This window comes from Nomascus leucogenys, chromosome 15, assembly GCF_006542625.1.
Source record: "Nomascus leucogenys isolate Asia chromosome 15, Asia_NLE_v1, whole genome shotgun sequence".
In the NCBI taxonomy this organism is placed as follows: domain Eukaryota; kingdom Metazoa; phylum Chordata; class Mammalia; order Primates; family Hylobatidae; genus Nomascus; species Nomascus leucogenys.
This window is the reverse complement of record NC_044395.1, coordinates 10,462,264-10,489,088: the sequence shown is the minus strand read 5'-3', so window position 1 is coordinate 10,489,088 and position 26,825 is coordinate 10,462,264. Positions and strand designations below refer to the sequence as shown.

Sequence of the window (26,825 nt, the reverse complement as noted above, 5' to 3'; positions counted from 1 at the left end):
TAACTACATTCTCAACATTATTCACTGTGCCTCTAAAACTTCCAGACTCTTGGTTGATTATGCTGAGCCACATGTTTCTCCGTCACAGCTCAAACACCCAAACTAACCCTTGAAAAAGCTCTACATTCTGATTCTTTAAGTCTTGAAATGAATGTACGATTTCTACTCTGCATCTTTATAACCCTTAATCCTATGGACGTCCTAATTCCCTAGACTGGGTTCCTAGGGTTCCACACAACCTCAATCTTAACTCAATGTCACTCACATACTACAAACTTGACACAACTCTCTTCTCATTTGGCAAAGACCAACTTAAGAAAATGTTTCACCTTCTATCCTCTTGAAAAAAAATGAAATATTTAAAAATTATTTATTGAGAGGTCACATTAAATTACTATGAATAGAATTAGGTTTTAATGTGTTAAGTTTTCATACTTTTAAAAGGAAATCTGCAAGGGCAGCGATCAAGCATGAAAAAATGACATAAAGAAAAAAAAAGCAGCTTGGAATTCAAGCACCTGGATCCCAGTCCCAGTTGTGGCACCAAGTAGCTGTGTGTCCTTGAGCAACATACATATTTCTGAGTCTCCAACACGTGTTAATTGAAGAGGCTAGATTAAATAATGTGTAAGGCCAATTCACGATTAAATGATCTATGATTATAGAAAAATTTGCATAAAATGAAGAAATCTTGGAATAACTGAGGTGGAGCAGAGACAGGGAGAAAATATGTGCACTTAACACTCATCCAAATGTAAAGATTTAAAATTCTCTTTCTGTACAAGACAGGAAAAAAATGGACCTTGAATCTCACTGAAAACACACGCTAATGAGCAAAGCATTGTATCTCCTTCCTCCAATACTACTCCTTTCTTAAGAAAAGATTTTTCTGCCCAAAGTTCTCAGGGCAACTTTGACATCCTTGTTCCTCAAGCTATAGATGAATGGGTTTAACATGGGGACTATTATTGTATAGAACAGGGAGGACACTTTCCCTTGCTCCAGGGGCAGGATGGAAGGAGGTTTGAGATACATGAAAGCACCAGAACCAAAGAAAAGAGAAACTACAATTATGTGGGAACTGCAAGTACTAAAGGCTTTGGACCTGCCTTCTGTAGAACTGATGTGTAGAATGCTGGAGAGGATGAGGGCATAAGAAATAAAGACAGTGACAATGGGCATTCCAATGTCAACAGCCACCACAATAAAGAACACCAGCTCATTGATGTAAGAGCTGTTGCAGGAGAGCTCAAGGAGAGGAAGGATGTCACACATGAAATGATTGGCAAGGTTGTCAGCACAGAAGGTCAGGTTCATTATGCTTCCTGTGTGGGCCATGGCCCCAGCAAACCCCATCCCACAGGCACCCAACAAAAGGAGCAAACACACCTGGGGAGACATGGTGACCGTGTACAACAGTGGGTTACAGATGGCCACGTAGCGGTCATACGCCATCGCTGACAGGATGAAGGACTCAGAGATGACAAAGAAGCAGAAGAAAAAGAGCTGAGTCATACACCCTGTGAAGGAAATGATGTTCTTCCTTGAGAGAAAACTCATCAGCATTTTGGGAGTGATGGTAGTGCAGAAACAGATATCTATTAAAGAGAGGTTAAAGAGGAAGAAGTACATGGGAGTGTGCAGGTGAGAGTTCAGCCCAGTCAGGGTTATTAAGCCCAGGTTCCCCACCATGGTGACCATGTAGAAACCCAGAAACAGGAAGAAGAGGGGGATCCGCAGTCCCGGCTGGTCGGTTAAGCCTTTGAGGATAAACTCTGTCACAGAAGAGTTTTTGGCTGCCATTCTTTTTGGTCGGGCAGGAAAGTCTGAGGGGACAAGAGAACAGGACCACTTAGAAAGAAACGTCACCACCACATTCTTAGTCTCTATCTCCCATTCTTAGAAAAGGAATCCAAGGAGAGAGATTTGAACTTTGGTAGGAAGGTTTTTACCACTCACTATGGGTCTATCTTCACAGTCCAAGTGATTATAACTCCCAAAGTGTAATATGAGACTAAACTGTAACTGCAGAATGAGAGCTGGATCTGCTGTAGAAAGGGGTACCAAAAATAATCCAAATGTCTTTTAGATCCTTAAGTCAGTCCCTTTTCTATGTCTTTCCCTCTCCTGTCTCTGCTTCTGTTGGTAAAACCTGGACCTCTTCCCTGAAGGGAATCCTGAGATGCAGAAGCCACAGTGGCTCTGCTCAGAGCTTCCACCTCTGGGTCTACACTGTCAGATTAAGTAGGTGAGCTCAAGCTTTTCCAAGATCTCTTAGCTCAAGTGGCTGTACATTTAATAATTTTTTTAAAGCTGACACTTATTGAGAGGTTACTATAAGAGGTTCTGTTTGAAGAGCCATGTAGCAATATTATTATCTTTATTTTACAGATGAAACAAGTAAGATGACATAACTAGACAAAAGTCCCCAAACCACCGAGTTGCAGCCAGAAGGTGAATTTCGGCAGTATGGCTCAAATGGTTTGCACTTGAAATCACCATGTTACATAAGTGACCAGCATCGGGGCAGGCACTCACCTTCCTTCCCTTTAGAGCCATAAATGCTATACTCTACTGCCTCTTTTCCACATTCTGGGGGAGGAAGATGACCCTAGTGAAGATGAGATGACAGATTTGAGCTCAAAGCCCTCTCTTCCCAGTACAGGTCAAAGGATCAGAACCTCTAATGTATCTCATAACGCTTCCTGCACTGAAGGACATGACTTCCAATTGTTCATTTGCCCAAAGGCCTCTCCAGCTTCCAGGAAGGAGACAAAGCTTTTTCCTGACCAGTGAATAACAAAAGACTGAAGAGTTTTATTCTGGATTACAGACTTCAATGATCTGACTATTAAGATAGAGACTCCCTGAAGACCACTTGCTTAGCGATTAGTTTCCCTAGAGAAGAAGAAATGTTTGTTTATCTCCTGGAATTGCTTGATTTGTCTTTCTACTAACATGTATCCAGTACTATTAAGAGAAAATCATTGTGAAAAAAATGATTATCATTACCATTTCTTGAATACCCAATAATTTGGTACCTGACGTGGTACCCTTATTCCTGCTGCCAAGATCCAAAGTACACATATACAAACATATCTTTATTTATTTCTCACAATACCTATTTTACAGGTAAGTTGTTCACAGAGACAAGATGTTTCAGAGTCCACAGGTATGCTTAGGTCTGTCTGACTCCAAGCCCCTTATGTGGCTGCTAGACTAAACTACCTCCCAAGGACAGCTACCGAAATCCATAAAGCAGAGCCCTTGCCTTCTTGGATCTGACAGTCTCTTGGAAAATAACAAGTAAATATTCAATGAATTTAATTTTTAAAAGGAAGCAATTAGAGCCTGGAAAGGTTAACACAAAGGGCTATTGTAATTTAGAATAGGATATTCAATAATTTATTCATATTCCACTCATCTCAGGAATTAATTGCACTACTCTACTCCCAGCTCAGACAAGAAAAGACTTCTCTCATTCCCCTCCCCGTCCTCTCATGGAGTATATGTTTAATGGTAACAAGAATCCCTATCAGGTAACTGCTGTCAACGTCTGCCGAGACCAGCCTTTCTCTAAATTAATAACTAGTCAAAATTTCCTTTGGCTGTCCCTGCCTTCCACCCACTTTTCTTTGAGCACTTCTCCCAGCTGACTTTCCATCTGTTCAGTGCCCTCAAACTGAGTCCTAGTAGACCAGATTCCCACTGCAGGAACACATCCACGTTTGTTCTTCCTCTTTGGTTTGCATTTGTCTTTTTCTGTCTTTTACTCCATACCTCCAACCTCTGCCTGGATTAAAATTGTCTATCCTATGTCTCTGTCTCTAAGATATTTACTTATTTTCTTTAACATCAGACCCACAAACTCATAAAATTTTAGAGCTGAAAAGACTTGAGAGAGTATCTCATCCAGTGTTTCCCAAACCTAGCTGGTTATCACAATTACCTAGAATATTCATTAAAAAGAAATGCTGGGCTCCAACCATACCTTTGGAATCAGAATCTCCATAGATATGGATATGGTGGCTGTGTTTTTTAAATCTTCCCAAGCATTTCCAATGCCAGGAACTGATAGATCCACAGAACAATTATTTGCCCTCATCTTACAGACAAAGACCTCTAAAAAGTTCAAAGAAGTAAAGCCATTCACCCAAGGTCACAGATCTCTTCTAAGTCTCCACATTTCCAATCTCTCCTCATCCATGAACTCACCTGACCTTCATTTTGGCTGGAATGTAAAACACAAATAATGGAAACATAAGTTATGAGACTTTTTATTTCAGGTGTGATGGTATAGCTATTATTGCACTTACCCCTCTGACCACAAAAAAAAAAAGAAAGAAAAAAAAGACTGGAAAAAGTATATAAAGCAACTATTTGAAATACTTGGAAAGTAGACAACATAGGGATGAAATTCTTGCGAAAAGGCAAGAAAATGAGGTAACTAACACATTCTCCCCAACTTTCTCTAAGGCCAGTTTCTAAACCATGTATAGTAAAGTGGTGCCCCAACAAATGGCAGCAGCTTCTAGTAGTGGAATGAAAAAGTGTAAGTAGGCTAAGACAGCTGGAATTTGTGGAGCAAGGAATGGAGAACAAGAAGCCAAAAAAAAGAAAAAAAGGACCCTCAGGTACCTGCACAAAGGACTCCCTTCAATTCTTGGCTGAATCCTAAATTTTATATCTGTAGGGCAAGGTTCTACCAGCTTAGGAGACAACAGCTGCCGGGGGCTAAGAACTGAAAAGAGATCACAGAGGATCCACAGTGCCTGATAAAAATTAGAATTCTGACCTACTGAAAATGGAGAGGCCTTGGTCAGCAAACCAGGCTTTAAGTGAGACCCCCGAAAAGTCATACACTAAGGGTAAAGACTATGCCTTTGTGCTAAGGGCAAAACTGAATCATAACAAAGGCTAAATCCAGGTCTTAACAGGATCAGAGGGATCTGCTACATTAACTACATCCCAGAACAAAATTTCACACTCTATAACAAAGGCCAACATAGTCCACTGTCTCTAAAACATATCCACAGTGTCCAATATCATAAAGTCAAAAATTACCAGAAACACAAAGAAGCAAGAAAATTTGACCCAAAGTCAAGATGGAAAAATATATTAGAAGCAGGTCCACATCTGACCTAGATGTTGAAATTAACAGACAAGGACTTTAAAATAACTTCTATATATTATTTTTAAAAATTTAGATAAAAGGACAGAATTGGCTAATATATGGTAAGTTCCAACAAAGCAATAGAAACAATCAAGATAACCAAATGAAAATTTCAAAATATTGGAAATAAAAATTCACCAGATTAGCTTAATAGCAGATCAGGCACAGTCAAAGGAAATATCAGTATAAGCAAAGACAAATCGATAGAAATTATCTGTACTAAAATACAGACAGGAAAAAAGTAATATTAAAAAAAAACATGGTAACTAAAACCTTTAGGGCAATGCTAAATAGTCCAACATACGTATAATTAGAGTTCCAAAAGGTGAGTCAAGTGAGAATTGGGTAGAAATAATTTTTAAGAGATAATAGCTTAAATTTTCCCAAGTTTAATAAAATTTATGAATCTATAGACCCAAAAAGTTCAGGAAACCACAAACAAGATGAATACAAAATCTACCACACCTAGGCATATTATACATAGTCAAACTGTTGAAAACCAATAACAAAAACAAAGCAGCTTAAAAGCAATCAGAGATAAAAGATGTATTGCATTCAAAGAAGCAAAAATAATAATAACTGACTCGCAATAAAAGAAATAGAAGTCAGAAGACAATGAAATGACCTTTAAAATACTGAAAGGAAAGAAATTGTCGACCTAGTATTGGCAAAAATATCCTGGCTAAAATATTCTTCAAAAAAAAAGGAATTTTCAGACAAAAGGTGAAAGAATATGTTACCAATAAGCCTACACTGCAAAAAAAGCTGAGAAAAGGAGAGGGAAATGGTTCCAGAGGAAAGCTTAGATCTGCAGGAAGAAATGTGAAACACTGAAAATAGGAAATATGTGGGTAAATATAAAATCCTATTTTAAAATTTTCCTTAAATTTAAATTACTTTGACCATTTAAAGCAATAGAAAACAATTTATGGTAGATTTAAAATATGTGTAGAAGTAAAATATATAAAATGCCAATAACACAATAATACATAATACAGTAATACAAATAATGCAATAAAAATAACAGAGAGAGATATACTTAAGATTCCAACAAAAGGCCTAAAATGAACTATTTTTAAAAATTTAAATAACCTAAGAGGAACAAACTTAAATTAATATTTTAAAAATCAATCATTATCCACCACATTAATAGAATAAAACAGTAAAATTATATAATCATCTCAATAAATGCAGAAAGAGTGTTTGATAAAGCACAATACTTATTCATGATAAGAATGCTCAGCAATGTAGGAATAGGAAGGAGTATCCTAAATCTGATAAAAGATGTCCATGAAAAACCTACAGCTGAAAACCTACATCATATTCAATAGTGAAATACTGATTGTTTTTATTGTGAGGTCAATAATAAGTCTAAAATGTCCACTCTCATAAGTTTTATTCAACATTTTATGGGAAGTCCTAGCCCACTTAATAGGGGAAAACGTTGAGCTTCTCAACAATCTCAAAAAGAACAAGTCGGGCACAGTGGCTCACACCTGTAATCCTAGCACTTTCAGAGGCTGAAGTGGGCAGATCACAGGAACCCAGGAGTTTGAGACCAGCCTGGGCAACAGCTACACAGGAGGCTAAGGTGGGAGAACCACCGGAACCCAGGGAAGGTGAGGCTGCAGTGAGCCATGATCACGCCACTGCACTCCAGCCTGGGTGACAGAGTGAGACTCTGTCTCAAAAAAAAAAAAAAAAAAAAAAGGACAACATAATTTAGTCTCTACCATGTATGAGTCAACATATCAAGCATATAATAAAAAATTATTCTTGACTGCCTCTCCCTCCACCACCTTGCTGAACACTGCACCTGACCATCCAGCTGCTCAGTGTTCTCAAACTAAATCCTCCCCCATAAGATTGCCAGTGTCAGTTTGCTGTCTCTGATTTGTTTGCATAAGAGGACTAAAGATGGAAATGGAAGATATAAAACCATCTTAATTTACACATGACTTGAATATACCTAGTAATCAAAGTAAGCCTATGAACAGGCTATCAGAACTTCAAAGTGAATTTAATAAAGTCATGGAATACAAGGTTAATGTATAAAAATTAACTGCATTTCTACAAACTAGCAAAAAATAATTACAAAATGAAATTTTTCTGACAACATTGACACTAGCAACAAAAATTGATATACTTAGGAATTTAACAAAATTTTTGTATACCTCTATGTTAAAAACTGTAACACATAACTGAATAATATTTAGAAAATCTACATATATGGAAAAATATATCATATTCATGGATTGAAAAACTAAATATCATTCAATTGTTATATCTACCTAAATTAATCAGCAGATTCAATTCAATACCAGTTAAAATACCAGCAGACATATTGACAGAAATTGACAAAATAATTCTAAAAATTATATGAAAATGCAAAGGACCTAGAATAGCCAAAACAACTTTGAAAAAGAAGAAAGTTGGAGAACTTACACTGTTTGACTCCAAGAATTATATAAAGTTTCAGAAATTAAAACAGTTTAGTAGAGAAGTAAAGACAGGCAAATAGATTAATAGAGCAGAGCACAGCACCCACAAACAGACCCACTTATAGGGTCAGTTGATTTTTCTTTTTTACAAAAGTGCTAAAGCAATTCAACAAGAGAAAAAATTTTTGATGAATGATTCTGGAACAACTAGATGGCAATATATAAACAAAAATGATCTTTAACCCCTATCTTATTCTATACATATTTAATTCATGATGGATCAGAGACTTAAATATAAAATCTAAGCCTACAAACATCTAGAAGAAAATCAGACCTTAGAATAGGACCTATTCTCAAGACCTTAGAATAGGATTTCTTGACCATAAAAGACAATAACCATAAAAGAAAAAAATAACCCAATGTGATCAAAATTTAAAACTTCTGCTTTTTAAAATACAACATTAAGAAAATGTAAAGACAAACTACAGGGAGAAAATAGTCACAATATATGTATCTGTCAAAAGACTCAGGCCTAGGCGAGTGGATCACCTGAGGCCAGGAGTTCGAGACCAGCCTGGCCAACATGGTGAAACTCCATCTCTATTAAAAATACAAAAAAAAAAAAAATTAATCGGGCGTAGTGGCGCATGCCTGTAGTCCTAGCTACTCAGGAGGCTGAGGCACAAGAATCGCTTGAACCGGGGAGGTGGAGGTTGTAGTGAGCCAAGATCACACCACTGCACTCCAGCCTGGGCGACAGAGCGAGACTCCATCTCAAAAAAACAAAAAAAAAACAAAAGACTCATCTATAATATATAAAGAACTCTACAAATAAATTATTGAAATACTAAAAACTTTTGATGGGACAAAGACTGAAACAGACATTTCTGAAGATACCTCAAATGGCCAATTAGCATACAGAAAGTTGCTCCAAGCATTATTTATTAGAAAAATGCAAATTAAAATCACAATGAGCTGTCACCACATACCCATCACAGTAGCTAAAATTAAAAAGACTGACAGGACCAAACGTTGGCAAGAATGTGGGGCAAATAAAACACTCTTATATCACTAGTAGAAATGTAAAATGGTACAATCATGTGTAAAAGTTGCAGTATCTAATAAAACAAAACAAATACCTTGGATCCAGCAATTTCACTTCTATGTATATACCTCCAAAATTAATGCATATTTCCACAAAAAAAACTCAAACACAAATATTTATAGCAGCTTTATTCCTAACAGCCAAAAAGTAGATATGACCCAAATAAGCATCAACAGAAGAATACAGAAATAAGCCGTGGTATAATCACTAAATGGAATATGACTCAGCAATAAAAAAAAGAGCAGACTATTGATATGTGCAGCAACCTGGGAGAAATCTTGAAAAGAAATAATGGATTTGTCTGGAAAAGTATGCTAGGAACACACTGAGGATAATCTACAATGCTATAATTAACCACAATTTACTAGCCAGTGGGTAACCTCTAATAGTCATTGAGTAAGAGAATGACATTCATTAATTCATTCAACAAATATTGGGAAACTGTGTCAGACACTGTTCTAGCGTCTGCAGATAAAGCCCTAACCAAAACAAGTCTCTGCCCTCACTGAGCTTGTATTCTAGTAGGAGGAAGACAGACAATAAATAAATAACTTATATATTAGATGATAATAAGAGCAATAAAAAAGCAAGGAAAGAGAATACAAAGGGCAAGAGTTGTAACGAAAGAGAATACAAAGGGCAAGAATTGTAAGTTATGCATTTAAATAGGATGGTAGGGTTAGGCGTCTTTGAGAGGGTGACATTTAAGCAGTCTTGAAAGACTGTGATCAGAGTTGTGCTGGTCAATAGCAGTTACTCTAGTGACCACCAGGTGAATGTTGCTTAGCGTATCCCAGTGCATCCTTGTTTCATGCTTCAGACAATAGCTCTACCTATAGCACTGGCTTGAATGAACGAATATTGGACATTGTGACAAGTTAGAGAAGCAAAAGACCTTTCCGAGCTTTTTACAAAATCACAAGTTATGCAATGAAGTTCAGTGCCTGCACACATTGTTGGTCTTTAAACAACCAGCACTAGCTGCTCTAAATTCCCTTAGTTTTCACATTCGTTCTTAGGAAGGGATCTGATAAAGTCATTTCTACAGGGACAGAGTGAGCTGCTGAACAGCCACCTACACTCCAAATCCTTTCACAGGGCCATGTACAATGCTTTTAGCCAAGAAGGAAAGAAACTTATTTGGAGAAACTCAAACCTCATTGAGCAAGTAGGTAAGCTATGTTTTTGATCATGGTTTCTCTTAAGTTTATGAAATCATACCATAAAGGTATGACTCCTTGTCAAGTCCATCTTCAATCACGGCACTAATCACTTCACATTTGTATGTGTACACACATCAGCATCTGTTTGCTTATCAACCTCTGGGAGATTTTTTCAACCAGTATTCCACAATAATGGTGCCTCATCTGTAGATTTACACTTACAACTTTGCTGTGTCCTACGGTGTCTCTAATGAGTCCCAACGCCTGATCTTAATCCCACTACACATAAGTTACAAATGGAGAAAACCAATTAACTATCATAAACTCTCTTGGGGACTCAAAGGCAGAGAAAACTTTAGGGGTTCATTAAAAGTTGGCTTTTCTCTAGGAGCCTTAGAAGTTTCTTATCTGGATGATGCAACACCAGGGAATGTTTCTGTGGGTTGATGTCATTTCAGAGACCATTGCCATGAAAATTTTATTTCAAATGCATTTCAATAATGGCTTTTCCAAAGTCAGAGTCACTGATGACCTGCTTCAGCACAAGCAGGAAACAGCATAGAAAGAAACACTTTTGACTACATTCATTTTGGTACTGTTGGTTCTTCCTCTCTTCCTCTCCCCTCGCATTTCACCTTTTTCAGGGTCCTATGCACTTCCTTTTCTTCTTTAAGGTTTGGTGAGCTCATCTAATCAACAAGCTCCTCTATATGGAGGCTCCCAAATTTGTAACTTTAGCTTTCATATTTCTTTTTTATATATATACTTTAAGTTCTGGGATACATGTGCAGAACGTGCAGGTGTGTTATATAGGTATACATGTGCCATGGCGGTTTGCTGCATTTATCAACCCGTCATCTAGGTTTTAAGCGCCGCATGCATTAGGTATTTGTCCTAATGCTCTCCCTCCCCTTGCCCCCCAACTCCCAACAGCCCCCGGTGTGTGATGTTCCCCTCCTTGTGCCCATGTGTTCTCACTGTTCAACTCTCACTTATGAGTGAGAACATGTGGTGTTTGGTTTTCTGTTCCTGTGTTAGTTTGCTGAGAATGATAGTTTCCATCTTCATCCATGTCCCTGCAAAGGACATGAACTCATTCTTTTTTATGGCTGCATAGTATTCCATGGTGTATATGTGCCACAGATATATAGACCAATGGAACAGAACAGAGGCCTCAAAAATAACGCCACACATCTACAACCATCTGATCTTCGACAAACCTGACAAAAACAAGCAATGGGGAAATGATTCTCTATTTAATAGCTTTCGTATTTCTATTAAGCCCATAAACTGGTATCCAATCACTTTACTAGATATTTCCAATAGGCTGTCTAGTGCTCATTACAAATACTAACTTGAAAGCTGAGCTCGTGTTCTCTTCTGCAAAAGCACTGTTTAAGTGGGTATAACCATTGGAAAGGAACTACAGTATAGTATCTATAAGGTGACCAACTGTCAGTTTGCCTGGAATACCCCCAGTTTTTGCCTGTTGTTTCAGCAAAACTATTAATAGCACCTTCTTTCTGTCTCAGATATATTCTAATGAATGATAAATTATGGTTTCCCTAAGTATTCAGAACTGAACTTTGGAATTAGATGAACATCAGTACAAATCCTGGCTCTACCTCTTATTAGATGTGTGACCTTAGGAAGTGTTTAACCTCTCTCTGAACTGCAAGTCCCTAATCTTAAAATGAATATAATAACCAACCTCAAATGATTATCGTAATGAATAAGTGGTGCTGATTACAGCACTTAGAAGACATAAAATGAAGTAGTTTAAATAATACTAGCATTCAAAATTATTTATCTTAATAACAGTGGTGCCTTATGTAGCTAGTGGTGTAAGAATAGGCTGAAACGGAGAGAACAGCAGGCAGGGAGATCAGCTAGAAGACTTTCCACAAGCAGTAAATCCAGAAAGAGATGAACAGTATAGGAGACGTGGTAATTGGATAATTAACATGATTTGATGTCTCAATTTTTACAGGAGAGAATGATGGAAAGAGGCGCAAATCAAATCTTACTAAGATTTTAAGCCCAGGGAGTCAGGAATAGGATGACATAAATGAAGGATCAAAGGGTGACGAGGGTAATGAACTCAATTTTAGACAAGGCCACAGAATGCTGGCAGAACCTTTAAAAGGCAAAGATCAGAAAGAAGTCAGCAATAAAAGATCACAACTTGGGAGAAAAGAGGTAGAGATGAAAGCTGGAGAATTGTAAGAATGGAGAAGATCACAAAAAGCAGAGGAATGGTGAATTGCTCCAAACAAGTGTTTAAAGAGAAAATAATTGCAATCTAAGGACTGAAACTTTCCTCAAAAACGCCCACAAATGGGAAAAGGAAGTTGACCAACAGAAGTGTTTAAAAGGCACAGGTCGCATCCAAGAACAGGCTTTGGAGTCAAACAGCCCTGGGATTAAATCCCTACTCTATTACTCATTAATTGTGTGAACTTGCAAAAGTTACTTAACACTGTCTAAACTCGGTGTTCCCATCTGAAAAACAGGCATCACAATAAGAAACTTGAAGGTATTTGTGAGGATATATGTGGCCTTAGTCAATATTCAACTTAGAAAATAATTGTGGAATAAATGAGAATTTCACTGATGCCAAAAGAGAAGCATATTTCAAGGGTGAGGAATAGTTATATTCCTGAGCAGTCAAGAGGAAGAACTGAAAACAACTTTGAATTCGATCATTCTCTTGCCCTCCTGTTCACTCATTTTTACATTAATCTCCTTATGTGCTTAGTCTAAAAGAGCCTTCTACTATTAATTGATTATTTCAAGACTCTATTTTATTCTAGATAAAAATCTTCTTCAGGAAAAGTCAACGTTCTATAACTTTTGTGTACACTAACACACTCAGTATCTGATACAGTGATGAACATATTATAGGTGCTCCTTTAAAATATTATAGAATATAACAGACTTTCATATGAATACACTTCAGTAAAAATCCATATTGCAAACCCGTAAATTCAGGGATGGTCTTTTATTTTCTGAAGTAATACATTAGGAGTTCCTGTAGTCATCTGGTGACTCTCCTTAGCTACCCTGCTCCATGCCAGAAAAAAAAAAAAGAGAGAGAGAGAGAGAACTCGTTTTAAAAAATTAATTTGTGGCCTTTAATATGCTAGTATTGGTGTTTTATTGACAATTATGCCAGAAAATGTATGCCTACTGAGTGAGACTTCCAAAGTCAAGGTATTTGTAGAAGAAACTACACAGAAACTTACCACAAAGGCAGTAGAAAGAATTTGGTTTACAGAGCTGTCCCAAGTAGGCACCACAAACCTCTTCAAAATAAAATTATTAAACATCACATTGCCGGGCGCGGTGGCTCACGCCTGTGATCCCAGCACTTTGGGAGGTCAAGGCAGGTGGATCACCAGAGGTCAGGAGTTCGAGCCCAACCTGGCCAATATGATGAAACCCCGTCTCTACTAAAATTATAAAAATTCGCCGGGTGTGATGGCGTGTGCCTATAATTGCAGCTACTCGGGAGGCTGAGGCAGGAGAATCGCTTGAACCCAGGAGATGGAGGCCGCAGCAAACCGAGATTATGCCACTGCACTCCAGCCTGGGCAACAGAGTGAGACTCTGCCTCAAAAAGAAAAATACATTTCAGGAACATATGTATTATTTCATAAAGCAAAATCTGCCCGTACAATACTATAAAATCTAAAATTTCCCAAGGGTGAAAAACAAATCAAGATATGTGATGGATTAAAATAAAGAAGGGATTAAGCAGGGATGACCTACAAGTGCAAGGTACGTGGTTTAATAGATAGAAGACGGGAGGTGATTCCAAGTTTAATGGAGACATCTCCATGGACAAGAAAATTTTTTTAAAAATGTCTTACAAAGACCTTTACTGAGAAAGAAAGCCACAGATTTTCTTGGTAAGGTGTTCCAGAATTTCACAAAGCCTGCTCTCAGGAACTTTACTCTGATTACTATCTTAAATCAAGAAGAAATATGTTATTGTGGAAGGAGCAGAGTCTAAAGATTTGGCTCTTAGTGCCTTGTCTTGAACAAGACATTAAGTTCTCTTTGCCTGGCATTTCTCCGTCTGTAGAACAGCAATAATTAAACCTGACTTATCTATTATCTATGTCATGATGTCATTGAATAAATCAAATAAGATGTCTTTAAACCCAGTGAAAACTTTTCAGTACTGTTTTACCCGATGCTGTTGATAGCTAACTTCTTCGTGAATTATTCATATCCCTTCACTTTCAAGGCCCATGAACTTTCTGATTTTCCTCCAATTTCTGGCTACTTCCTTTCACTCTCCTCCTTCGAGTCTTCTTCTTCATCTGCCTATAAGTGCTGATGACCCACAGATCCTCAACCTTCTTCCTCTCATCTAAATACTTTCTCTGAAAGATCTTAACTACACCCACACCTTGAATGCTTTGGTCTGTTGAAAATAAAATCTATTATTTCTAGGCTAGATTTTTTTACCTGAAATAGCAAAAACCTACTAGACATCTCCACCTGAATGTCCTGCAGACACTTAAAACTCAACACATTGAAAACCTATTTTATTATCTTCCCTGTATTAATCAGTTCTCACGCTGCTATGAAGAAATACTTGAGATGTGGTAATTTATAAAGAAAAGAGGTTTAATTGTCTCACAGTTCTGCATGGCTGGGGAAGCCTCATGAAACTTACAATCATGGCCAAAGGCACCTCTTCACAGGGCAGAAGGAGAGAGAATGAGTGCCAGCTGGGGAAATGCAACTCACTCACTGTACGAGAACAGAATGGGGGAAAACTGCCCCCGTGATTCAGTTACCTCCCACCGGGTCCCTCCTACAACATGTGGGGATTATGGGATTACAATTAAAGATGAGATTTGGGAGGGGACACAAAGCCAAACCATATCATTCTTTCTAAAATTTATCTTTTCCCCATGTTACCCTGTGTCAAAATATGGCACCATTTTCCTAGTTTGTCAATCCCCTTCATCAATATTCAAAATATGTTAATTTCATCTATTTTAAATATTCTTTAAATTTATTTATTTATTCTTAGAGAGAATAAATAAATAAGGCTTGAGTGCAATGGTGCAATCATAGTTCACTGCAGCCTCAAATTCTTGGGCTCAAATAAACCATCCACCTCAGCCTCCTGAGTACCTGAGACTATAGACATGTACCACCATACTCAGCTAATTTTTAAAATTATCTGTAGAGATGGAGTCTCACTACGTTGTCTAGGCTGGTCTCAAATTCCTGTATTATTTGATTCTACTGCCTCAGCCTCTCAAAGCACTGGAGATTACAGGCATCAACCACCTGATTTTATCTTTTTTTTGTTTTTTGGTAGAGACAAGGTCCTGCTTTATTGCCCAGGCTGGTCTCAAACTCTTGGGCTCAACAGTCCTCCTGCTTCAGCCTCCCAAAGTTCTGGGATTACAGGGATAAGCCATCACTCTCAGCCTGATTTTATCTTTTAATGATACATACTGGTTGCCTGAAAATCAATTTGCTGAAAGATAATTAACCAAAAAGTCAATTTACTGAAAGCCAATTCACTGAACACTCAATTTGTAAAATGACCAGTTTGCTAAATTTAGTTTTACTTTCAAGTTTTTTTGTAAGAAGTATATGCTTATTTCATAAAACTACAAAACATAAGTAAACATAAAGCAGAAAATTTAAATAACTCATATTTCCACAATGCATAATCAGCTAACATTTAAGTGTATATTTCTCCATACATTTTACACATTCATTTAATTTGCATAGTATTGTTTTTAAGAAAAGTAGATCATATTGTATATAATATTTTTAAGTTTTTTATTTAAAAATATTATTAACATTTTCATATAAATAAATATAATTAAACATCATTTTTAATGGGCGTATGGTATTCCTTTGACAGGAGACCCATAATTAAATCTGTCAATTCCTCTTTGACAATTTGTACATCCAATTTTTCACTATGATAAAGAATGCTGAGAAGAATGTGCATTTTTTGCAAACATTACATTATTTTCTTAGGATAAACTCCTGAAGTGCAATTGTTGTATCTGCAGACTTGCTCTTTGTTAAATTCCTTTATACGTGCTGCTGAACTATACATATATAAGTGTTTGTGTAGTGTCCCCTAGTTCTCCCCACTTCCTTTCTGTGTCCTCACTGAAAATCACAGAGTGCCCTGACCACTTTGTGACCCAGCCAGCTGCAGGTTTTACCCAGCAGGCTCAAACCCAAGCCCTTGAACATTCTCAGGCACTGATAAAGGTTATCTAGGTTGTTGCCCAAAACACTGAAAGAAACTAGCCCCAGCCCTGAGCCAAATTCCTTAAGCCCTCATAAAGCCTCCATACCTTGGCCCCGTCACTGTGGACATACCCATGTAGAACAGCTCCTTTCTCTTGCTGTCTCTGGTGAGGGTGGCCATAGCCCTCTGTAAGTTTGTCCTGATAAATGCTGATCACTCTAGCATTTACTATGTCTTTGGAATCTCAACCAGACCCATCTTGGGAAGGTTTGGGGAACATCCTTATGGAAACTCCCCTGCCACTGTTTTGAGGTGACTCCAGCCATGGGTTCAGCTGGAGTAAACAGTTTACCTATACACACCCCACAGGTAATATATGAGAGTACCTTTTTCCCCACACCTTAACTTACAGTGGACATTATCATTCAAAAAACTTCTCAATCCAATTTGATTCTGAAAATGACATATTTTGATCGTATTTCTTCGATTACTAGTGGTGCTGAATATTGGACATGTTTTGTTGAACATATCTATTTTTTTCATTTTAAATCTACTTTATTGATTGAAGTACAGTAAATTATTAAATACCATGCAAAATGCACCTATTGTACATTAACATGTCCATTACCACAAAAAGCTCCCTAATGCACCTCTGCATTCAATCCCTCCACTGTCCCTAAACCCAGGCAACCACTGACTTGCTTTTTATCATTATTGATTTATTTTGCCTGATGTAAAATTTTATACAGATGAAATCCTACCCCTTTGTGTCTGGCATCTTTTGCCCAGTCTAATCCGTCTGAGATTCATCCTTATTGTTGAGTATATCAGTAGTATATTCCTTTGTATTGATGAGTAGTAATCTGATGTATGATTATTTTCACAAACTTGTTTATCCATTTACTTGTTGATAGACAGTTAAACTGTTTCTGGTTCAGGCTTTTATGAATAAAGCATATATAAGCATTCATGTACAAAGCTTTTTATAAGTGTGTATTTTCATTTCTCTTGGATGAATACCTAATGTTAGAATTGTTGGGTCATAGGCAAGTTTAACTTTATAAAAACTGCCAAACCATTTGTTTCAGTCTGTTTTGTGTTGCTGTAACAGAGTACCTGAAGCTGGGTAATTTATAAAGAAAAGAGGTTGATTTGGCTCATGATTCTAGAGTCTGAAAGTCCAAGAGCATGGCGCTGGTGTCTGCTTGGTTTCTGGTGAGGGCTCATTCTTGTGAGCAAGAACTCACTATTGTACGGACAGCACCAAGCTGCCCATAAAGGTGAGCCCTCATGACCCAAATGCTTTCCAGTGAGCCCCACCTCTTAAGAGTTTCACTTCTCTACATTGCTGCACTGGGAATTAAGCTTCCATCATGAGTTTTGCCCGGAACACTCAAATCATAGCACCACTTTACAGAGAAGTTATTCAATTGTACATTCCCAACAGCAATGTAGGAAAGGTCCAGTTGCTCTACATCCTCAACAAAACTTGCTATTGTCAGATTTTTAAATTTTTAACATTTCTAGTGGGTATATAGTGTTATGTCAGTGTGTTTTTAATTTGCATTTACCTGATGTTTTATGATATTGAGCATCTTTTCACGTATTTCTTGACCATTTGCATATCTTCTTTTATGGAGTAACTATCTAAATTTTGGAGTCAATTTTAATTGGGTTGTTTGTCTTTAGGTGATTTGTAAGAGACTTGGTTTATCTCCTAAAACAAGTTTTTTGATATATGCATTGGATATTTTTTCCCAATCTTTGTCTCACCTTTTCATTTCCTTAATGGTGTATGATCTGAAGACGTGCAGAAGTTTGGATACCATGAACTCTCATTGTTCAATTCCCACCTATGAGTGAGAACATGCGGTGTTTGGTTTTTTGTCCTTGCGGTAGTTTACTGAGAATGATGTTTTCCAGTTTCATCCATGTCCCTACAAAGGACATGAACTCATCATTTTTTATGGCTGCGTAGTATTCCATGGTGTATATGTGCCACATTTTCTTAATCCAGTCTATCGTTGGACATTTGGGTTGGTTCCAACTCTTTGCAATTGTGAATAGTGCCGCTATAAACCATGAACTCTCAAAGCAAACCTACCAAAACTCCCTACAAGAATAAACTGGAAGGAATAAAACCCAAACTAAGCAGAATAGAAACATTAGAGACAAAAGAAACAATCCAGATAAAAGCAGAAAACGGGCAGAACCAAGAGATCTCAGGTGGTAAGGCATCATATTTTCAGCACTTCACAGAAAAAACAAAGAAGAGGTTCCACATGTGTGAAATTAGGAAAAAACTAATTTCATATTAAAATGAATAGAAAAGAATCAAGGTAAATCCCATATAAAGTTATTATTATTATAAGAAAAAAGAATTATTTTCTACAGAAAATATAGAGCAAGCCACAAAGACATGCCGACAAACAAATAATAAAACTCACAATTAGTAAAAAATTATAAATTAAGCAACAAGACTCAGGAAATTGTTAGAAATAAAAAACAGTTTCAGAAATTGAGACTGAACTAGGAGTAACCAAAATAAAATAAACACAACAGATAGTGCCTTAGGAGAAATCAAAGGTGAAAACAAGGGAGAAAAAATGAAATGAAGAGGATTTGGGGGAAAGTAACAAATGTAGACACTAGGTAAAGATCTAGCTGGCAACTGGCATAGAGTAGGAACCTCAACAGAGAAATCTAAACCAATAGAACAAGTAATAAAAACTATAATTCAAGAAACTTTCTGGCACTAAAAAAAATAGATTTAAAGTAACATAGTAAAAGAAACATCACACCTAAGAAAATTGTCTCAGAATGAACATTAAAATATATCCTAGTAAGATTATTGGACTTCAAAAAAAAAAAAGACACTTTGGTAACTATGTAGTCCTACATTTCCTAGTTCTGTTTGAAAAGACCTAAAAGCAATGGCTAAGCCAAGAGCAATGAGCCTCTCTAGCACCTAATTTGTGTTCTTGAAATATCATTTCCCTGCTAAAAGAATCAAATTTCTTGGAGAAATGGTTGATTCCAGGTCTGAGGAATTAAATGTATGAAATGTGCCGAGACCAGCTCAGTCCAGGAGACCATAACCCAGTGGCGCTAGAGGAATTAAAGACACGCACACAGAAATACAGAGGTGTGAAGTGGGAAATCAGGGGTCTCACAGCCTTCAGAGCTGAGACCCCCAAACAGAGATTTACCTACATATTTATTAACAGCAAACCAGTCATTAGCATTGTTTCTATAGATATTAAATTAACTAAAAGTATCCCTTAAGGGAAACAAAGGGATGGGCCGAATTAATTGCAGCAGGAACACGTCCTTAAGACACAGACTTTTGTTTGTGGCTTAAGAATGCCTTTAAGTGGTTTTCCGCCCTGGGTAGGCCAGGTGTTCCTTGCCCTCATTCCCGTAAACCCACAACCTTCCAGCTTGGGCGTTATGGCCATTATGGACATGTTACATTGCTGCACAGATTTATTTATGGCCAGTTTTGGGGCCAGTTTATGGCCAGACTTTGGGGGGCTTGCTCCCAACAGAAATGAGTTCATAACATCTTGTCATATCAGATAGCAAGGAAGGCATAATACTAGAAACTACTAACACCATGTCAAAGACACCAGAGACAAACTGAAGAGAATTCTACAGGCCAAAGATAGAAAAATGTGATCAACAAAAATAACTGCAATAAGTTACCTTTGTTATCCATTACACTTATTTTACACATAAACTGTGTTTACAGTGGTGAGTTTGTAATAAAGAAAAATAACTGGTCACCTTTGGAGTATAACAGGATATCAAGTTATTGTTTTGAAACTTAGAAAATGCAGGTGATGTGTTTTTACACTAACTGTGGTATCAGATACACAAGCCTATGTGTTTGATAAAATTTCATAGAACTAAATACATGCACAGATGAGTGTAAGTAAAACTGGGGAAGTCTGAATAAGATCCATGAATTGTAGCAATGTCAATAATCCTGGGTATGATATTGTACAATCATTTTGCAAGATGTTACCACTGAAGGGAAATGGCATAAAGTAGACAGCAAGGAATCTTTCTTCATTATTTCTTACAATAATATGTGAAACTGCAACTATCTCAAAATAAAAAGTTTAATTTAAAAATATTCATTGCAATATATTCATGGATAACAAAATACTGAATGTGTTGTTGAATAGGAAATTTCCTTATGAACACACATCTCTTATGAATGAGCCTATAGAAATGAAGAGTTCTTTTAGTCCACCTTCACATACTCCTCAACCTCCTGCCATTCTATGCTGTCAGTTTACTTAGTGCAGTAGCAGGGTGCCAAATTCAGCATTCCCTTATAAATGTAAGGAATGTAACATTCCTTTACTAAAAGTATACAGCTTGTTTTTTAAAAAATTGAATTTGTTTGTAAAACACATTATAATAAACATTTTAAAGCTAGTCAATTGTGCGTAATCATGAATAATAAATAACAACCATAGTGGTAGTAACTGATGACGGTGTTGATGGCAATGAGTGAGGTGGTTGTGGTGATGATGGACATAATGATCATAATCATGACGATAGGACAATAGTAATGGGATTGTTGATGGTAAAATATTCCAAAGCTGGCATTAGACTGTAAGTTTCCCTAGCTGCAAGATCACTCTACCAATAACAGGAAAATTAACACACCTGGGAGACAAAGCATGCTTCTCAGAGCCCGTGTAAAGCAAGGCTCTAATTGCTCCATTAGTGAGGACCCCAGCCTCTCAAGTGATTATAGCCCAGGAGATATTGTGCCCATATATTCGTAAACACAGTCCCAAGCCCCCAGTCTTAGTGATCCATTTTTTAATGACTTTGAGTAAATGTAGGACTCAATATAAAACAATATGGTTCCTGCATTTTCTGATTGTTGAAACCAAGGCAGCCCTTAAAGTTTCCAGCAGACTGTGTTTATTTTTCCTCATCACAGGTATTTAATTACAAACTTAAAGCAATTGCCTGAGAAAAATATTTCCTCCATGAACTCTTGTTTATGATGCAGACTATTTACAACCATATATTTATTTTCACATCTATGTGCTTTTTTAATCTGTGTGCTATGTTCGCATTGGCAGTAATCCTAAGGCTCCGATTGCTTAGTGAAACTAAAGGTAATAATTGTAGTAACTAATATAAAATATATGGTTTGGCCAGGCATGGTGGCTCACACCTGTAGTCTCAGAGCTTTAGGGGACCAAGAGAGGAGAATTGCTTGAGGCCAGGAGTTGGAGACCAGCATGGACAACACAGAGAGATCCCATCTCTACCCAAAATTTTAAAAAGTAGCCCAGTGTGGTAGCATACACCTGTAGTCCCAGCTACTCATGAGGCTGAGGTGAGATGCTTGCTTGAGCTCAGGAGTTCAAGGTTACAGTGAACCATGATCGCACCACTGCATTCCAACCTGAGCAACAGGGTGAGACTCTGTCTTTAAAAAAGAGGAAAAACAGGAAAGTAAAAGAAATATGTGGTTTATATTTGCCTCTTTCATGTTATTAGAAGACTATGAGAGTGAAATATTAAATCAGTGCTGTCTAGCATTCTCCTACACAATGGTGTTCCCACCTGCCATGCACTCAGTGAACGGTGTTCATTCCACACTGCTTTGTAAAGCACACGATCTACAGTTACAATTATTCAAGTTGGGTGTTCTGTTTCATTTTAAGAGGCAGAGATTGGGTAAAAAAGATATGTAAAATTTTTTAAATCTACTGTTGTTATTTAGAAAAAATTCTTCTTTGTGATAAATGAAAATAATACATTTCTATTTCCATTGTAATAAATGAGAATAACTCCTTATGCACAATGCTTGGGACTAGAAGTGTCTTGAATTTCGAATTTTTTTCAGGTTTTAGAATTTTTGTATATACATAATGAGATATCGTGAGGATGAGATCCAAGTCTAAACATGAAATTTATATATGCTCCATATACATCTTATACACGTAGGCTGAAGGTAATTTTATACCATATTTTTAATAATTTTGTGCATGAAACAGTTTTGACTGTATTTTCACTGAGACTAGTCACATGAGAAGAGGTGTGGAATTTTCCACTTGTGGTTCATGTTGGCGCTCAACAAGTTTCAGATTTTGGACTTTGAATTTTCAGATTGGGAACGCTTAACTCGAATTTTAAAAGTCTTAGCTACTTCTCATACTAGTTATTGTAAAGTTAAATGCCTCATTACCAATAATTTGATATAAAAGCTTACAATGCAATGCAGATTTTGTCTTCACACCACATCCTAATGATTTTAAAGACTCTTACTTCTAAGAAAAAAGAATACAGTTAGTGCCAGTTATAGGAATCAAATGAGACAATACATTTGTGAATGCTATGTTTAAAAAGCAGATTACAAATGTTTTTGTAAAAATACATATATATTTATATACATGTAAATACATATATGCATAGGAAAAGTCTAGAAGGATATTCACTACCACCATTTGGTTCCAAGCAGTGGAAAATGGTTGTTTTAAATTTTTGCTTGTTTGCATTTTTAATTCACTACAATGCCTATATATTGCCTTTATAATTTTTTAAATGCATCCAAAATTAGCAATAGATCTTTCCTCTATCTTCAAAAATTACATAAATTAAATGCTATTAAATAATAATAAAGTGCTACACAAAGATAAGCTAAAACAAAACAATTCAGTTTAGTGGAGACAAAACACACTGGTGGTCAGAAGTCCTGAGTTTTAGGCCCAGTTTTGCCTCTTACTAGCTTTGTTACCTTGGGTGACTTATTTAACTTTTAGAGCTTCAATTTCCTAGACAATGAAACAAAATACAGCATTTTTCCTATGCTATGCATATACTAAGATATCAAGCATAAATCTGTTTTAATCATACATTGCTAAGAGCTGTGAGTGTGCAGATTTACAAGGCTACACATGTGAGGCAAAAGAGGAAACTCATGATCAGGACGGAGCCGAGGTAAGTTTGAGTTCCAAGTCACCAATAATTAGTAAACCTTGGGCAAATCACTTAGTGTCTGGCACCTCAGTTTTCTCAATACAAAAATGAAAATAAAAATCCTTCCCTAAACACATTTCTCCCCATTTCCCAAAACTTCAGAAGTTAATGAGATTGACCTTTGAAAGAAATGTGTAAGCTGTAAAGCATTATGCAAAAGTTAGTAATTACATAAGGAAGCAATTAAAATAGGGGGAATTTAAGTTTTATAGCTTAAGAAATACATCCCACAGATGAGACTGTCTATACATATTGTATCCAGCAATGGTTATTCATGCTTCCTGGAGATATGCCTGTAATTTGAATACTTTGTCATCAGGGATGTAATAGGACAATGGTTTGATATTATGATCTGAAAATAATAATAATAATAATTAGCTATTTAGCACTTACTATGGAACATTCAATGGGTCAATGCTCATGGTGCACCACAGATCAATTAAATCAGAGCATCTGGGCCGGGCGCGGTGGCTCACGCTTGTAATCCCAGCACTTTGGGAGGCCGATGCGGGCGGATCACGAGGTCAGAAGATCGAGACCATCCTGGCTAACATGGTGAAAACCCGTCTCTACTAAAAATACAAAAAAATTAGCCGGGCGTAGTGGCGGGTGCCTGTAGTCCCAGATACTTGGGAGGCTGAGGCAGGAGAATGGTGTGAACCCGGGAGGCGGAGCTTGCAGTGAGCGGAGATTGCGCCACTGCACTCCAGCCTGGGTGACGGAGTGAGACTCCGTCTCAAAAAAAAAAAAAAAAAAAAATCAGAACATCTATGGGTAGAACCCAGGCATCAATCCTTTGTAAATGCTCCACGTGATTATAATGTATAGCCAATGCTGAGAACCACTGCCTTAGGACCTCAGGTCAAGTAAGAAATTAAGAACAAATTCCAGACTCTTAATGACAATTCACATTTTTTTATAGGCACTGAGTATTTGAAAAAAGATTTCTAAATATGCATTATCCTGTGTTATTTTTACAACCACCTTTGGAATCAATATTAATTTCTTCATCTTTCAGACATAGAAATTGACATCAATGTTCAGCCAATGACACAGCTTGTAACTACCCTATCACCCTGACACTGCATAAATTTCAGACAGATATTTACATGTTCACATTCAGTGAATATTTAGGAATTATATACATGACAAGGGAAGTTTATTTCTAAAGCAAAATCCATCTCCAACTACAAAATATGAAATACACTACTTATCTACAGTGTAGAGATTCTGAAACTTTACTACACAACACCATGACCAGAAAGATTGTTAATACATAGATTGCTGGGCCCCATATCCAGAGTTTCTGATTAATTAGGTGTGAGCTGAGGCCTGAGAATGTGCATCTCTAAAAATCTCCAGGTAATGTCAGTGCTGCTGGTCCAAGGACTACCCTTTGAGAAACACTGCCCCAGGATGCTTTAGAAAAATGTGCATGGTAAAAGATCCAGACCTTGGCCTGCTTTCCTCCCATCTTCATGATCCCTGAAACACTCAGGCTGGTCTTCCTGCAAAGAAGACCATCAAATAGCAGGACGAGGGGAGGAGGGCGGGGAGGATGCATCAGCACAGAGTCCAGGATGTTTCACTAGCACCAAAGGCTCAAGACTGGCTTCCCCAAGCCATCCAAGATTAGTCTTTTAAGGGGGTTCCTTTCTCCCATGCATCCCTGCAGGCCTCCCACCCAGAGGAGAATGGCTGCAGGAAATCACTCTACAGTGACAGAGTTCATTCTCAGGGGATTAACGAAGAGAGCAGACCTCCAGCTCCCCCTCTTTCTCCTCTTCCTCGGGATCTACTTGGTCAGCATGGTGGGGAACCTGGGCGTGATCACTCTGATTTGTCTGAACTCTCAGTTTCACACCCCCATGTACTACTTCCTCAGCATTCTGTCACTCGTGGATCTCTGCTACTCCTCCGTCATTACCCCTAAGATGCTGGTGAACTTTGTGTCAGAGAAAAACATCATCTCCTACGCAGGGTGCATGTCACAGCTCTACTTCTTCCTTGTTTTTGTCATTGCTGAGTGTTACATGCTGACAGTGATGGCCTACTACCGCTATGTTGCCATCCGCCACCCTTTGCTCTACAACATCATTATGTCTCATCACACCTGCCTGCTGCTGGTGGCTGTGGTCTGTGCCATCGGACTCATTGGCTCCACAATAGAAACTGGCCTCATGTTAAAACTGCCATATTGTGAGCACCTCATCAGTCACTACTTCTGTGACATCCTCCCTCTCATGAAGTTGTCCTGCTCTAGCACCTATGATGTTGAGATGACAGTCTTCTTTTTGTCTGAATTCGACATCATAGTCACGAGCTTAACAGTTCTTGTTTCTGACACCTTCATTCTCTCCAGCATCCTCGGCATCAGCACCACAGAGGGTAGATCCAAAGCCTTCAGCACCTGCAGCTCCCACCTTGCAGCTGTGGGAATGTTCTATGGGTCAACTGCATTCATGTACTTACAACCCTCCACAATCAGTTCCTTGACCCAGGAGAATGTGGCCTCTGTGTTCTACACCACGGTAATCCCCATGTTGAATCCCCTAATCTACAGCCTGAGGAACAAGGAAGTAAAGGCTGCCATGCAGAAAACACTGAGGGGTAAACTGTTTTGATGCAAATGTTATTGTTCCTTTTCAATTTAGTAGTAGTTGTTATAAATACCAGAGTGACAGCTTCTGAATGCTGGCCAGCTGTAGATGGAAAATAATCACTTCTCCACATGGCTGGGTGAATGCCCTTTTTCCTTCTTTCCTCTTTCTTCCCTCCCTCTTTTTTCACTTCTGTTTGAAACCAACCAACTTCAAGTTCAGGTTTTCTTTCACTTGAGATCCATCCCTCTATCCCAAGCCCTTTAATAAATGTTTCCTACCTTAATTGTAATTTAACTTAAATGTTAAACTTTTAACATTGAGTTTTAGGGTCATTCATGGTCTTATTATCTTCTATACAGAAAATATTATTCAGCCCAATTTTTTTCTTTTTTTTCTTTTTGGTGACAGAGTCTCACTCTGTTGCCCAGGCTGGAGTACAGTGGCACGATCTTGGCTCACTGCAACCTCCGCCTCCCAGGTTCGAGTGATTCTCCTCCCTTAGCCTCCCGAGTAGCTGGGATTATAGGCATCTGCCACCACGCCCAGCAAATTTTTGTATTTTTAGTAGAGACGGGGTCTCTCTTTTAGTAGAGACGGGGTTTCACCATGTTGGCCAGGCTGGTCTTGAACTCCTGACCTCAAGTGATCCACCTGCCTTGGCCTCCTAAAGTGCTGGAATTACAGGTGTGAGCCACTGTGCCTGGCCATTTTTTTTCTTTTTGTACTTGGGAATAAATGAGGCAAAGACAGGCAAAGTATCTCTACTTACCCCTGCCCAAGAATTTCCTGATCTTTATGTAATTTTCTTAGCAACACTAATAATAACAGCAGCTAACATGTTTTTGGATGCTGACTCTGATCCATGCAACTCTTCTACGTACTTTCTATTCTATTTCAATTATACTGCACAACAAGTAGGTACTATTCTATTCTCATTTCACAAATATGGAAACTTGGAGCAGGAGTAACAACACTGGGATTCAAACCCCAGTCCAAGTGGCTCTAGAGCCCAGACTCTGGGCACTCACACATTACTTCCTTCACTTTAGTCTAGCAGTCCCTTTGAACAGCCTATTAAACCT

At 37.7% G+C, this 26,825-nt stretch overlaps 2 protein-coding genes across 2 annotated transcripts; one reads left to right on the top strand and one right to left on the bottom strand.

Moving 5' to 3' along the window:
- Positions 1-839: 839 nt before the first annotated feature.
- LOC100586643 (olfactory receptor 8B12) lies at positions 840-1,821 on the bottom strand. The gene has a single exon (XM_003253321.3). The coding sequence runs from the start codon at positions 1,801-1,803 to the stop codon at positions 874-876; it is 930 nt and encodes a 309-aa protein (XP_003253369.2). The 5' UTR covers positions 1,804-1,821; the 3' UTR covers positions 840-873.
- Positions 1,822-24,707: 22,886 nt separating this feature from the next.
- Positions 24,708-25,917, top strand: LOC100586970 (olfactory receptor 8A1). The gene has a single exon (XM_003253322.2). It carries the CDS (start codon positions 24,802-24,804, stop codon positions 25,762-25,764), a length of 963 nt encoding a protein of 320 aa, XP_003253370.1. The 5' UTR covers positions 24,708-24,801; the 3' UTR covers positions 25,765-25,917.
- The last annotated feature ends 908 nt before the right edge of the window (positions 25,918-26,825 follow it).